The 15,841-nt window shown below is 43.3% G+C and overlaps 1 protein-coding gene across 1 annotated transcript in view; it reads right to left on the bottom strand.

Moving 5' to 3' along the window:
• The window catches only part of LOC118379971 (SKI family transcriptional corepressor 2-like), a 42,188-nt gene extending 36,050 nt beyond the window's left edge, over positions 1 to 6,138 (bottom strand). The window contains exons 1-2 of the mRNA XM_052524880.1: positions 5,757 to 6,138; positions 2,593 to 4,504 (exon numbers count right to left, since the gene is read on the bottom strand). Coding sequence (XP_052380840.1) covers positions 2,593 to 4,416 — 1,824 coding nt within the window. The 5' untranslated portion in view covers positions 4,417 to 4,504; positions 5,757 to 6,138. The remainder of the gene's footprint in view (positions 1 to 2,592; positions 4,505 to 5,756) is intronic.
• Between the last annotated feature and the right edge of the window lie 9,703 nt (positions 6,139 to 15,841).

Here is a 15,841-nt window from a genome sequence, read left to right as displayed (position 1 = left end):
CTGTGAATGTCTCTTCATTAGTGTCGTTAGACTGTGAATGTCTCCCTCATTAGTGTTATTAGACTGTGAATGTCTCTTCAGTAGTGTTATTAGACTGTGAATGTCTCTTCAGTAGTGTTATTAGACTGTGAATGTCTCTTCATTAGTGTTATTAGACTGTGAATGTCTCCCTCATTAGTGTCGTTAGACTGTGAATGTCTCTTCATTAGTGTTATTAGACTGTGAATGTCTCTTCAGTAGTGTTATTAGACTGTGAATGTCTCTTCAGTAGTGTTATTAGACTGTGAATGTCTCTTCAGTAGTGTTATTAGACTGTGAATGTCTCCCTCATTAGTGTCGTTCGACTGTGAATGTCTCTTCATTAGTGTTATTAGACTGTGAATGTCTCCCTCATTAGTGTTATTAGACTGTGAATGTCTCTTCATTAGTGTTATTAGACTGTGAATGTCTATTCAGTAGTGTTGTTAGACTGTGAATGTCTCCCTCATTAGTGTCGTTAGACTGTGAATGTCTCCCTCATTAGTGTCGTTAGACTGTGAATGTCTCTTCATTAGTGTCGTTAGACTGTGAATGTCTCTTCATTAGTGTCGTTAGACTGTGAATGTCTCCCTCATTAGTGTCGTTAGACTGTGAATGTCTCCCTCATTAGTGTCGTTAGACTGTGAATGTCTCCCTCATTAGTGTCGTTAGACTGTGAATGTCTCTTCATTAGTGTCGTTAGACTGTGAATGTCTCCCTCATTAGTGTCGTTAGACTGTGAATGTCTCTTCATTAGTGTTGTTATTAGACTGTGAATGTCTCTTCATTAGTGTCGTTAGACTGTGAATGTCTCCCCATTAGTGTCGTTAGTCTGTGAATGTCTCTTCAGTAGTGTTGTTATTAGACTGTGAATGTCTCTTCATTAGTGTTATTAGACTGTTAATGTCTCTTCAGTAGTGTTATTAGACTGTGAATGTCTCTTCATTAGTGTTATTAGACTGTGAACGTCTCTTCATTAGTGTTATTAGACTGTGAATGTCTCTTCATTAGTGTCGTTAGACTGTGAATGTCTCTTCAGTAGTGTTATTAGACTGTGAATGTCTCTTCATTAGTGTTATTAGACTGTGAATGTCTCTTCATTAGTGTTATTAGACTGTGAATGTCTCTTCATTAGTGTCGTTAGACTGTGAATGTCTCTTCAGTAGTGTTATTAGACTGTGAATGTCTCTTCAGTAGTGTTATTAGACTGTGAATGTCTCCCTCATTAGTGTCGTTCGACTGTGAATGTCTCTTCATTAGTGTTATTAGACTGTGAATGTCTCTTCATTAGTGTTATTAGACTGTGAATGTCTCTTCATTAGTGTCGTTAGACTGTGAATGTCTCTTCATTAGTGTTATTAGACTGTGAATGTCTCTTCAGTAGTGTTATTAGACTGTGAATGTCTCTTCAGTAGTGTTATTAGACTGTGAATGTCTCTTCAGTAGTGTTATTAGACTGTGAATGTCTCTTCATTAGTGTTATTAGACTGTGAATGTCTATTCAGTAGTGTTGTTAGACTGTGAATGTCTCCTCATTAGTGTCGTTAGACTGTGAATGTCTCCTCGTTAGTGTTATTAGACTGTGAATGTCTCTTCATTAGTGTTATTAGACTGTGATTGTCTATTCAGTAGTGTTGTTAGACTGTGAATGTCTCCTCATTAGTGTCGTTAGACTGTGAATGTCTCCCTCATTAGTGTTATTAGACTGTGAATGTCTCTTCATTAGTGTTATTAGACTGTGAATGTCTCTTCATTAGTGTTATTAGACTGTGAATGTCTCTTCAGTAGTGTTATTAGACTGTGAATGTCTCTTCAGTAGTGTTATTAGACTGTGAATGTCTCCAGTAGTGTTATTAGACTGTGAATGTCATTAGTGTTATTAGACTGTGAATGTCTCCTCAGACTGTGAATGTCTCTTCATTAGTGTTATTAGACTGTGAATGTCTCTTCAGTAGTGTTATTAGACTGTGAATGTCTCTTCATTAGTGTTATTAGACTGTGAATGTCTCTTCATTAGTGTTATTAGACTGTGAATGTCTCTTCATTAGTGTTATTAGACTGTGAATGTCTATTCAGTAGTGTTATTAGACTGTGAATGTCTCTTCATTAGTGTTATTAGACTGTGAATGTCTCTTCATTAGTGTTATTAGACTGTGAATGTCTCCCACATTGATGATACTATTAGACTGTGAATGTCTCCCACATTGATGATACTATTAGACTGTGAATGTCTCTTCATTGACGTTACTATTAGACTGTGAATGTCTCCTCACTTGTATTAGTACAACAGGACTGTTTCCCCTGGTTGGGGACCAACTCCCTTAGCCTTGTTAATGTGGAGTCGACAGGTTCCAGATTAGAAAGGCTAACAGGCAGAAAGTGACAAGGAGAGAACCGATATAATGTGACCATTAAACAATACCGGACTGTTCTTATTATCAGGGATCAGAGCACTGTGGATGTTTCATTTCTTCAGGGAGACGCCACTATCAATCTCTTTATGCATATTACATCAGCCAGCCTACAGCGCCAATTAAATAATAATTAGTTAAAGTGCCTTAAGGGAATATTTACATTTTTGTAGGCCTGGTCCTCCAGTGGCAGCGGGGTGTGTGTGGGGCTGGGGAGAGAGAGTGTGAGGCTCGCAGGGGGAGCAGGAGGAGAGGCAGGCAGGCTACTGCTGCTCTGGTCCTGGCTGTGATCTGCAGGGCTGCAGGGGAAGGTGACAGCCTCTTTCTCTCGGGTCTCCCATGGTCCTGATCCTTCGGTCAGCCCTCGGAGGTGCAGGCTGCTGTGTGTCTGTGGTGGGGTTGGTCTGTTGAAGCTTTCCTCTTCCTCTTCATCCTGCTTGGTCTCCACATCCACCTCTCCTTCCTCCTCACTCTCTCCTCCCTCTCCCTCTTCCTCCCCTTCTCCTCCGCTCTCAGAGGCGTAGCTGCAGCTGGTGGCGGGGGACAGGTGGCGATCCGAACCAAACTCCTCCAGGTTTCCATGGAGCTTGGCGATGCTCTCTGCATCCTTGACGACGGGTCGGAAGGCTGAGTGGTAGGAGGCTTTCCTGGCCTGGAGAGACGGGACATCCAGCAGCTTCAGCCAGCCCTCTGAGGTCACAGGGCGCAGGTCAGAGGTCAGGGGGGAGGAGTCAGGGTCAAACAGGCCTGACCTGGGTGTGGCCCTCATGTCTGGCCCTGCCCTTGGCTGTGAGGGCTCTGATAGGTCGAGGAAGGCCTGCCTGAGGGAAGGGCTCTCGGCCAATGAGGATAGGGTGTTGACGGACGGCTGTGGCTGCAGGTAGGTGGGCACTGGGAGGCCCCCAGCGGCCCTAGGGGGCCAGAACATGCAGAACGGAGGGTAGAAGGTGTCTTTACGACCGGGCCACAGCAGACCTGATAGACCAGTGTTCTTCTGTCCTCCAGCCACCTCACTGTCATCTTTCTTCTGCTGACAGAGGCTGAAGGCTGGGAAGGAGTAAGGGTTGGGGAACAGGGAGGTGGGGGGGAACTTCTGCAGCATGCCGAACCCTTTACTGGGCACAGGGATCACCGGGTAGCTGCGAGGGTTCTTATGGGGAGACAGGCTGCTTCCATCCAGGTCCTCCTCCTCCTCGAAGCGGCTCCTCTTCTGGACCAGGTCAGGGGTCATCATGTGGGGCAGACCAGAGTTAACAACCTTCCCCGGCCCCATGGGGGAGCAGTGAGATGAGGGTAGACACCGCTTCCTGCTGCCACCATTAAACATGGCCTTCACGTCCTCCCAGGCAAACGCCAGGTCATCAGGAGGGGTTTTATCTGACAGCTTCAGGTGGCGTCTCCAGGAGTTGAAGTTAGCAGCGTCCGGCTGGGTGTACTTGGCTTCAGGAGTACGGTGAGAGTGGAAGATGAACTTGTTAGGAGAGAAGTACATGCTGCAGTAGGAACACTTGATGCACTTGGCTCTGCTGCTGTTGTAGCGAGCTGGGATGAAGTTACCACGACTACCCCAGGCACACTCGTGTGACACATCAAAGGCGAAGTTGTCCGGCAGTTTGGGGGGGTTGTTCTCCCCCAGGAAGGACTTACACAGCCGCTCCGCCTCTCGCTTGGTGATCATGCCACAGCGGCGGGAGGAGATGGGCATGGCGCCAGCTCGCCTCAGGATCTCCAGCTGGACAGGGGTGCACTGAACACAGGTGATACCCAGCGCCACGCGCCGGTTGTGGATCTCGTTATAGCTGTAGTTCTTCAGCAAAGTGTTGGAGATCTGGGCCAGACACAACCGCTCCTGATGGTCGATGACCAAGGAGACGATGGGTACACCATACAGAACCACTTGACCCACCTGGTTGGGCTTCAGGGAGGAGTGGGGGGGTCTGGGGGGGGTCAGGGGCTCCTGCTGGAACGAGCTGGGGGGGGTGGTCATGGTAGCGCTGGTGTTGGTAACCAGGAAGTAGGTTGTGTTACCGTGGAGTCAGTCCTCCTGTCAGTCTGTCTGTCTGGATGATACTCTGCTGGAAAACCACACACACATTAACATTAAGTTCAAACTGCACATCAGTCAGACAGATTTTCATTTAAAATAAATATCATGATTATTATTACTATTTTAATTATATCAAATTATCATTATCAAAATAAAATATATGCCTAATGGTGAAGAACTTGACGATGATTGAATAGCAATACCACATATGCTTTCTTATGTTTCTTATTTATATTATTTTATTATAAACATTAAATTAAGTTTGTATTGTAGACGCTAAATGTTCAACTTTCAAATGTTCAACATTTTCTCGCATTTTGCAGAGTAAGTTATACGCAACTCCCGCTGAGCCCGCTGCGTATTCGACTTTAAAGCTTAAAGACACGATGTTGCATCAAAGACAAGAAGCAGCCGAACTGTTTTCAACAATGCACATCTGGGAGAATTATAGAGGCTAATTATAGAGAATCATTAGGCTTTACTCGTAAAAAAAGATCAATAGTTATTTTACTTTGGGGGTCATTTGTTGATAGCCCACAAATGTACAACGTTGATAAAACGTTATAGAATTGCAACTGAACATGGCAAAATAAAAAATAAAAATAATTGTAATTTAACAGAACTTCCATTTCGTTGATGTCAATACATATTTTGTACTTCAAATGTTTGGTCAAAACACTGGAGGCTATATAACACCTCATTCTGAGAGGCAGTATAAAACCAATTATTAATAGTATGTATGATATTAATATATGACCTGGCTTGGTGTGAACTCTGCTGAATAATAATGTAATTTGGCACGCGTAACATTATAGGACAAAATACAGGTTGACCTGTAGATCAAACCGACATGTGAGGGTCATCCCGGCAGGGCCTAGAAAAGATACACATCAACGACATGATAGCCTACTGACAAAAGATGTGCAGTGGAGAAGGTCGAGGTATTTTACTGTGCAAGATATTCTAAAATAAAAGGCTCTATATTATGTCGCAAAATGTGCTCGTTATGCTAGTGATTTTCAGCAGATTTAGACCCGAATTAATTTTCAACATAACACAATTCTAATAATTATTGCTCATTGATGCCGATAGCAACAACACTAATATTAAGACTCATAATAATAACAGGCCTACTCACAATAATAATAATAATAATTATTATTATTATAATAAAAATAAAAATAATTATAATAATATCAAAAATAATAATGTAGGCTAATAACACAATAATACACGTCAAACCTCAATTGTTACACTGTGGACAGAATAGGATATCTTACCTCCTCTATAGCGTGATGACAGAAATCCAAATGTTACGAAAATAAAGACATCCCTTATCTCTCGCCCAAAACAACCGATATATTAAAAACCACCTGCCTTACAAAACTGAAGTCAATTAATTCCGAATATTGAAGAAGATATAATATGTTGTTCTATGAAATAATATAGACGAAGAGAATATATGTTGTTCTATAAAAGAAAGTTACCAGTCGTTGATGAGTAAGTGCGCAGCGCGCTCTGGCTTATTCCCTTTAAAGGACAAGGCGCGTGTCTAGAGGCAGGCGGTGTCGGACGGGACGTGATTGGCGCGTGGCTCTGCCCCTCTTTCAGCTCGATACTTTCCGCCAGGAGCCAATGACGTTTCACTAACTGACACTCAACACTCTAAAGAGACTAATGCAGGAGCCTGGCCCCGGGCTAAAGACGGGCTGTACACCTCCAATCTGAATGAGGACTCTGACTCACAAATCCACAAACAGCAGATATGTAGCAGGCTTACCAACAACGAGATGAACAATAAGTAGGTCGATGTCACTAACTAAAATGCCTCTGTGGCCTATTTTACACGGTGTCGGTCCTACATCACATAACTCATGGCGCTGTGTAACTCAAACATAACCTGGAGTAGGCTAAAACAATTTGTTAACCTAAATCGCGTATAGGCTAACAATTCTAACTCATTTAATCAATATGCCTTCAGGTAATTCTACATTGCATTTTATTTGTCCTAAGCAAATTTGCCTTTCAAAACGTTTCTCTACCAAGACAGCGAACAATGCTTTTATAGGCTACCAAATATGTTTTAAATTTACAGTACGACTTGTCATATATGGGCCGTCATCACAACATTGAATAGGCCTGTGAATGACTAGTAAATTAACATTGTTTCATAAATACACCGTGTGTCAAGTGTCTTCTAGCGGAACCAAGCAATTAAATGTTATTTAAATGTTCACTATTTCTTGATTGGCCATATGATCAAATACAATTTCATTGGTCAAATTCACCTGTTTAGCAGATGTTATTGCGGGTGTCGTGAAATGCTTGTGATGCCTTCTGTCAGCTGACTGGGTAGTGAACATGTAAGGTAAATTATGCAGTTTGTTAAAATCACTTAACTGGTTTCATGTATTCTGGCGTGAGTATTTAGCAAGTTTCTAATTGTCGTCATCATGAAGAGTTAATTTTAGTGCTTCCGTAAATTGTCCGTTAAAGACCACATAGACAACATTCAGAGAAATCCATCCATCCATCCAGTTTTCAAGCGGAGATGAGAGGAGAAGATGAGGGAGAAAAGGTCATAAAGAGCGGCTATTTCTTCATCATTGTAGAAGGCCGCATATGTCTCACCATGTCTCCCATCACTAACGATACAGGGCGGAAGAGAGAAACAGTTCATCTGAAACAGATTAAGTGTTTGTAGCCGGAACACCTAATCAATTATCTAAACAGTTTATTGATGTAAATAGTATTGATATGTTGTGAGATGACGTCATCAACACTGGATCCAACCCATTATAATTAAATTAATTAACGACAACTAGGATGAATAACCAACAAGAGGTTCAGGTTTGACTGGATATATTTAGTCATTGGGATGGAAGAACGGTATAATATAGCCTAGATATTCCAATAAAATATGTGTCAATATTTATAAATACAAATAAATGCGATTTCAGTCAATACAACAAACCCCTTTACATTTAGACTACTTTGATTACACATAATATTCAGCATTTTATTAAATAAATACATTAAATGTAATATTAAATATACTACACTTATCAATCAATTCGTTTGTTTTCGGAATGGAATTGTCATTTTGCTTGTATATATTCCCTGCCTTCATCTTAATAAATATTAACAGATCGTTTTTGGCCTAAACCGGACCGTCGTGACAGCAGCACGCAGGGCGAGCCCCATCTGTTTCTCTTTAGACCAATTTAGATGTCATTGCTCGAGCTTTTGTCTCGCCTCCGCAGAGGCACCGGAGCACGCGGCCAGGCAGCAGCATCAACCGGCAGGAGCTTCCCACCGTCCAGGGTTAGAATAGTACAGCTAGGACTATAAGAGAGTAGGCTGTATAGTAGCGTCACACCGTGAAACACACTCAGGGTGTGAGTATACGCATATGAATGACAATGGTAAAAAAAAGAGAGAATTATTTATTGAGCCAGGGAGGAATACATGTTTAAGTATTGAATAGTTCTACACTTAATAGGAATAGCCTATTTCATTAAACCAATCCACTACTAGTTCAATGCATTGGATTATTTAAAACTAGCATTTTACAGGTATAGGCTAAATTAAGTCAAGATAATATCATAAAATAATATGTATTATTTCTCTTACACTTTAATAGCCTACGTTTATTTTCCTTTCAATTAAGAAACTTTAATTTGGAAGCTTTGCACCAGTGTAGAAGTAATGATGGGCCTGTGAAGTGTGCCACGAAATACCAGTGGAAGGAAGATAATTATACTATATAAATATGAGCTAAATACAATATTTTATACTGGACCATTTGAAGTGCGAAATCAATTCATTGTCCATTTTGATAATGCATGACGTGTCATGTTAGTGACGGTCTCCCTACTGTGAAATGAATCATGCGTTTAAAACAGAATAGCTGTTTGACCTCGCAGGGTCAATACGAAACAACGTTATAAATTAAGAGTTACAAGACTAAGTGATACGGAGACGTTTAACTTCAAATCAGTCAACAAATGAACTGCGCCCGCGGTGGGTCATTACCATATTGAAATACATCATCTGATCTCCTCCAGTATAACATCATCAACATCTGATGCCAGAGATGAGGCCGCATGTCTTTTGGCGGCAGAAGGGCGTGTGGGAGCAGTGAATAGGCTTCATTTGCTTTTGTTGGAGAATTATAATGCAGACCTATGGATTTTCTGTTTTGCCATTTTGATGTTATATCACAAGTAGGCCTAGGCTATATGTAGATTAGGAGGTGACATAGGCTATTGCTAATGCTCGAGCACAATTGACCTGGATTTGAATCCTTATTTAATGCTGCAGTCTATCACTAAATTAAAAGACCATGTGTGTCTTCATCTGTGAAGATTTACCCTGCAGTATAATCTAGATTAATCTAATCTGTGTTTCATTGAGAAAAGTGTCAGTGTTGTTTCCTAATAACCTTTTCCATTATTCTTCTTCCATAGCTTGATTATGGTCTCAAATTAAAGTAGCCTATCAGATAAAATGTCCGGGTGTGGTGGTGGCCTCTGACGTCATGATGTGGCCTCGCTACACATCCAGATTTGTGTGTAAACATACATGTTGAATTATAAAACCATGATGCCTTTATTTAAAAAATACTGCTGGCTACATGAGCACAATAACAACATCTGGAAGTGGACTGAAACCTTTTGGTTGAATTGAATTATGTAGCCTTAATTAATGTACTTCTTGAAAGTCAGGCCACACGTGCAGTATATCGAGGCTATTTTATTTAGTTATGAACACATCGCTAAATTACATGGCTATATTCTACAATTACATACATAGTTTTACCTCTCCCTGACGTTGAGAGAAAAACGTCTTCTGACGCAGGAGAGTTTCTCAGTCAGAAATCTGCAGGTGGAGGGAAAAACAAAGCACATGCCAAAATACAACTGGTCACAAATCAATTCTAAACAATTGAATTAACAAATGAAATCTGAATCAGCCTTTAGTAGGTCTGTTGAAGTTGCTATATTAGTGCAGGATAAATTGTGCGAGCAGGAGCACTGTCGACCAGATGGTGCTGCCTAATGGAACTCATTAGACAATCAACCAACACTTTCAGATACAAAAGGCTTCTTTTGGGCTTCTATATAGAATCTTTAGAGGCGCCATATATGAAGCAAGGATAGCCTCTTGGTTTCTTTTGAGAATAAGAGTGTAGTAGTGGTTTAACCACAGAAAGAGAAGGCTGATTCACTGAGCCATATCCCATTATAATAATTATTGATGGACTTTTCGCTATATAATAATTAAAACACCACTCCACATGGAATTCCTTTGAGCTGCAGCAAACAAACTCCTGAAAGTTTAAGTGGAGATTAATCAATTAGAGACAGACAGACAACGTGGCGCCCAGCCGGCATCAGATTTCAGAGGACATTTAGTATCTCTGTTTTACAGACTAGAAGGTCGTTATAGTTATGCTATAGTATGTACATAGTATAGTTATAGTTCCAGGTATTCCTTCCTGAACATGCAGGCTGTCTGAAGGATGCAGAGTTCCAACCTGAAAGGGGCTCGAGCAGAGCCCGCAACCCAAATCACGTGTCTGTAACATGGGCAGCACCTTTTTAGCAGGTGCATGAATAAAATTAAACTTTTCAACGAACTCAAGGAAAGTACCAGGACAGCTCATGCAATGAAAATATGAAAATAAAACATATGTATGCCTACTCTATCATTATGTGTGCAAATGTAAACGCGGGAAACGCATATGAGATGATAGAATTCGTGCATAAACGTGTGGTCAGTTATGTTATCCTACCGCAATAATTGAGGCTGTCCTGTCGAAGCCACAAAATCAATTATATCGAAAAAAATGGTTATATGACAGTCTATCATTTCTCTCAGAGATGGCCAGTGGAAAATAGTCACTGAATCGAATATATCTTCTGGCTTAATAGTCAAACCAAAATCGGATGATACTGTAAATATACACATTTATATTTACAATTATATGTATTTTATTAGGTTATATTTTACCTTCTGTCTCGTAGATGTACAATTCCTCAGGTATAGGTGTTCGGTCTGATGCCATCAGAATAATATCATATACCGGTTTACCCCTCTGTCTCCTCTCTCAGGTGAAAGCACCTGGGGTTTATAGCGTGACTATCATAACATTTGGGACACAAAACAACCGGGAGTATTTTATCGAATAGTTTTCTTGTGACCAGGTTACGCTATATTTTACTATACAGGTGAAAGGCATAGCACGCGATATTTGTGAAATTACTGAGCGCATGCGATTAGACAATGGGAGGATCTATGAAGATATTATTCAGCCAATAAACGGCAACCACTCCACACAGCATGCAGTCAACACCACCAAACCAAAACTGGATAAGGATGGCTGTTATAGCTGTACCAGTACTAGGAGGGCTGTTATAGCTGTACCAGTACTAGGAGGGCTGTTATAGCTGTACCAGTACTAGGAGGGCTGTTATAGCTGTACCAGTACTAGGAGGGCTGTTATAGCTGTACCACATCTAGGAGGGCTGTTATAGCTGTACCAGTACTAGGAGGGCTGTTATAGCTGTACCACATCTAGGAGGGCTGTTATAGCTGTACCACATCTAGGAGGGCTGTTATAGCTGTACCAGTACTAGGAGGGCTGTTATAGCTGTACCAGTACTAGGAGGGCTGTTATAGCTGTACCAGTACTAGGAGGGCTGTTATAGCTGTACCAGTACTAGGAGGGCTGTTATAGCTGTACCAGTACTAGGAGGGCTGTTATAGCTGTACCAGTACTAGGAGGGCTGTTATAGCTGTACCAGTACTAGGAGGGCTGTTATAGCTGTACCAGTACTAGGAGGGCTGTTATAGCTGTACCACATCTAGGAGGGCTGTTATAGCTGTACCAGTACTAGGAGGGCTGTTATAGCTGTACCACATCTAGGAGGGCTGTTATAGCTGTACCAGTACTAGGAGGGCTGTTATAGCTGTACCAGTACTAGGAGGGCTGTTATAGCTGTACCAGTACTAGGAGGGCTGTTATAGCTGTACCAGTACTAGGAGGGCTGTTATAGCTGTACCAGTACTAGGAGGGCTGTTATAGCTGTACCACATCCAGGTGGGCTGTTATAGCTGTACCAGTACTAGGAGGGCTGTTATAGCTGTACCACATCTAGGAGGGCTGTTATAGCTGTACCACATCTAGGAGGGCTGTTATAGCTGTACCACATCTAGGAGGGCTGTTATAGCTGTACCACATCTAGGAGGGCTGTTATAGCTGTACCACATCTAGGAGGGCTGTTATAGCTGTACCAGTACGAGGAGGGCTGTTATAGCTGTACCACATCTAGGAGGGCTGTTATAGCTGTACCACATCTAGGAGGGCTGTTATAGCTGTACCACATCTAGGAGGGCTGTTATAGCTGTACCAGTACGAGGAGGGCTGTTATAGCTGTACCACATCTAGGAGGGCTGTTATAGCTGTACCACATCTAGGAGGGCTGTTATAGCTGTACCAGTACTAGGAGGGCTGTTATAGCTGTACCACATCTAGGAGGGCTGTTATAGCTGTACCAGTACTAGGAGGGCTGTTATAGCTGTACCACATCTAGGAGGGCTGTTATAGCTGTACCACATCTAGGAGGGCTGTTATAGCTGTACCACATCTAGGAGGGCTGTTATAGCTGTACCAGTACTAGGAGGGCTGTTATAGCTGTACCACATCTAGGAGGGCTGTTATAGCTGTACCAGTACTAGGAGGGCTGTTATAGCTGTACCACATCTAGGAGGGCTGTTATAGCTGTACCACATCTAGGAGGGCTGTTATAGCTGTACCAGTACTAGGAGGGCTGTTATAGCTGTACCACATCTAGGAGGGCTGTTATAGCTGTACCACATCTAGGAGGGCTGTTATAGCTGTACCAGTACTAGGAGGGCTGTTATAGCTGTACCAGTACTAGGAGGGCTGTTATAGCTGTACCAGTACTAGGAGGGCTGTTATAGCTGTACCAGTACTAGGAGGGCTGTTATAGCTGTACCAGTACTAGGAGGGCTGTTATAGCTGTACCAGTACTAGGAGGGCTGTTATAGCTGTACCAGTACTAGGAGGGCTGTTATAGCTGTACCAGTACTAGGAGGGCTGTTATAGCTGTACCAGTACTAGGAGGGCTGTTATAGCTGTACCACATCTAGGAGGGCTGTTATAGCTGTACCAGTACTAGGAGGGCTGTTATAGCTGTACCACATCTAGGAGGGCTGTTATAGCTGTACCAGTACTAGGAGGGCTGTTATAGCTGTACCAGTACTAGGAGGGCTGTTATAGCTGTACCAGTACTAGGAGGGCTGTTATAGCTGTACCAGTACTAGGAGGGCTGTTATAGCTGTACCAGTACTAGGAGGGCTGTTATAGCTGTACCACATCTAGGAGGGCTGTTATAGCTGTACCAGTACTAGGAGGGCTGTTATAGCTGTACCACATCTAGGAGGGCTGTTATAGCTGTACCACATCTAGGAGGGCTGTTATAGCTGTACCACATCTAGGAGGGCTGTTATAGCTGTACCACATCTAGGAGGGCTGTTATAGCTGTACCACATCCAGGAGGGCTGTTATAGCTGTACCAGTACTAGGAGGGCTGTTATAGCTGTACCACATCTAGGAGGGCTGTTATAGCTGTACCACATCTAGGAGGGCTGTTATAGCTGTACCACATCTAGGAGGGCTGTTATAGCTGTACCAGTACGAGGAGGGCTGTTATAGCTGTACCACATCTAGGAGGGCTGTTATAGCTGTACCACATCTAGGAGGGCTGTTATAGCTGTACCACATCTAGGAGGGCTGTTATAGCTGTACCACATCTAGGAGGGCTGTTATAGCTGTACCAGTACTAGGAGGGCTGTTATAGCTGTACCACATCTAGGAGGGCTGTTATAGCTGTACCACATCTAGGAGGGCTGTTATAGCTGTACCACATCTAGGAGGGCTGTTATAGCTGTACCAGTACTAGGAGGGCTGTTATAGCTGTACCAGTACTAGGAGGGCTGTTATAGCTGTACCACATCTAGGAGGGCTGTTATAGCTGTACCACATCTAGGAGGGCTGTTATAGCTGTACCAGTACTAGGAGGGCTGTTATAGCTGTACCAGTACTAGGAGGGCTGTTATAGCTGTACCAGTACTAGGAGGGCTGTTATAGCTGTACCACATCTAGGAGGGCTGTTATAGCTGTACCACATCTAGGAGGGCTGTTATAGCTGTACCAGTACTAGGAGGGCTGTTATAGCTGTACCACATCTAGGAGGGCTGTTATAGCTGTACCAGTACTAGGAGGGCTGTTATAGCTGTACCACATCTAGGAGGGCTGTTATAGCTGTACCACATCTAGGAGGGCTGTTATAGCTGTACCAGTACTAGGAGGGCTGTTATAGCTGTACCAGTACTAGGAGGGCTGTTATAGCTGTACCACATCTAGGAGGGCTGTTATAGCTGTACCAGTACTAGGAGGGCTGTTATAGCTGTACCACATCTAGGAGGGCTGTTATAGCTGTACCAGTACTAGGAGGGCTGTTATAGCTGTACCAGTACTAGGAGGGCTGTTATAGCTGTACCAGTACTAGGAGGGCTGTTATAGCTGTACCACATCTAGGAGGGCTGTTATAGCTGTACCAGTACTAGGATGGCTGTTATAGCTGTACCAGTACTAGGAGGGCTGTTATAGCTGTACCAGTACTAGGAGGGCTGTTATAGCTGTACCAGTACTAGGAGGGCTGTTATAGCTGTACCAGTACTAGGAGGGCTGTTATAGCTGTACCAGTACTAGGAGGGCTGTTATAGCAGTACCAGTACAAGGAGGGCTGTTATAGCTGTACCACATCTAGGAGGGTTGTTATAGCTGTACCACATCTAGGAGGGCTGTTATAGCTGTACCACATCTAGGAGGGCTGTTATAGCTGTACCAGTACGAGGAGGGCTGTTATAGCTGTACCACATCTAGGAGGGCTGTTATAGCTGTACCACATCTAGGAGGGCTGTTATAGCTGTACCAGTACTAGGAGGGCTGTTATAGCTGTACCACATCTAGGAGGGCTGTTATAGCTGTACCAGTACTAGGATGGCTGTTATAGCTGTACCAGTACTAGGAGGGCTGTTATAGCTGTACCAGTACTAGGATGGCTGTTATAGCTGTACCACATCTAGGAGGGCTGTTATAGCTGTACCAGTACTAGGAGGGCTGTTATAGCTGTACCAGTACTAGGAGGGCTGTTATAGCTGTACCACATCTAGGAGGGCTGTTATAGCTGTACCAGTACTAGGATGGCTGTTATAGCTGTACCAGTACTAGGAGGGCTGTTATAGCTGTACCAGTACTAGGAGGGCTGTTATAGCTGTACCACATCTAGGAGGGCTGTTATAGCTGTACCACATCTAGGAGGGCTGTTATAGCTGTACCACATCTAGGAGGGCTGTTATAGCTGTACCAGTACGAGGAGGGCTGTTATAGCTGTACCACATCTAGGAGGGCTGTTATAGCTGTACCACATCTAGGAGGGCTGTTATAGCTGTACCAGTACTAGGAGGGCTGTTATAGCTGTACCACATCTAGGAGGGCTGTTATAGCTGTACCAGTACTAGGAGGGCTGTTATAGCTGTACCAGTACTAGGAGGGCTGTTATAGCTGTACCAGTACTAGCAGGGCTGTTATAGCAGTACCAGTACTAGGAGGGCTGTTATAGCTGTACCACATCTAGGAGGGCTGTTATAGCTGTACCACATCTAGGAGGGCTGTTATAGCTGTACCAGTACTAGGATGGCTGTTATAGCTGTACCAGTACTAGGAGGGCTGTTATAGCTGTACCAGTACTAGGAGGGCTGTTATAGCTGTACCAGTACTAGGAGGGCTGTTATAGCAGTACCAGTACTAGGAGGGCTGTTATAGCTGTACCACATCTAGGAGGGCTGTTATAGCTGTACCACATCTAGGAGGGCTGTTATAGCTGTACCACATCTAGGAGGGCTGTTATAGCTGTACCAGTACGAGGAGGGCTGTTATAGCTGTACCAGTACTAGGAGGGCTGTTATAGCTGTACCAGTACTAGGAGGGCTGTTATAGCTGTACCACATCTAGGAGGGCTGTTATAGCTGTACCAGTACTAGGATGGCTGTTATAGCTGTACCAGTACTAGGAGGGCTGTTATAGCTGTACCAGTACTAGGAGGGCTGTTATAGCAGTACCAGTACTAGGAGGGCTGTTATAGCTGTACCACATCTAGGAGGGCTGTTATAGCTGTACCAGTACTAGGATGGCTGTTATAGCTGTACCAGTACAAGGAGGGCTGTTATAGCTGTACCAGTACTAGGAGGGCTGTTATAGCTGTACCAGTAC

Source organism: Oncorhynchus keta, chromosome 9 (assembly GCF_023373465.1).
Source record: "Oncorhynchus keta strain PuntledgeMale-10-30-2019 chromosome 9, Oket_V2, whole genome shotgun sequence".
Taxonomy (NCBI): Eukaryota; Metazoa; Chordata; class Actinopteri; order Salmoniformes; family Salmonidae; genus Oncorhynchus; species Oncorhynchus keta.
The sequence above is the reverse complement of the archived record's forward strand: the minus strand, read 5'-3'. Positions and strand labels throughout refer to the sequence as shown.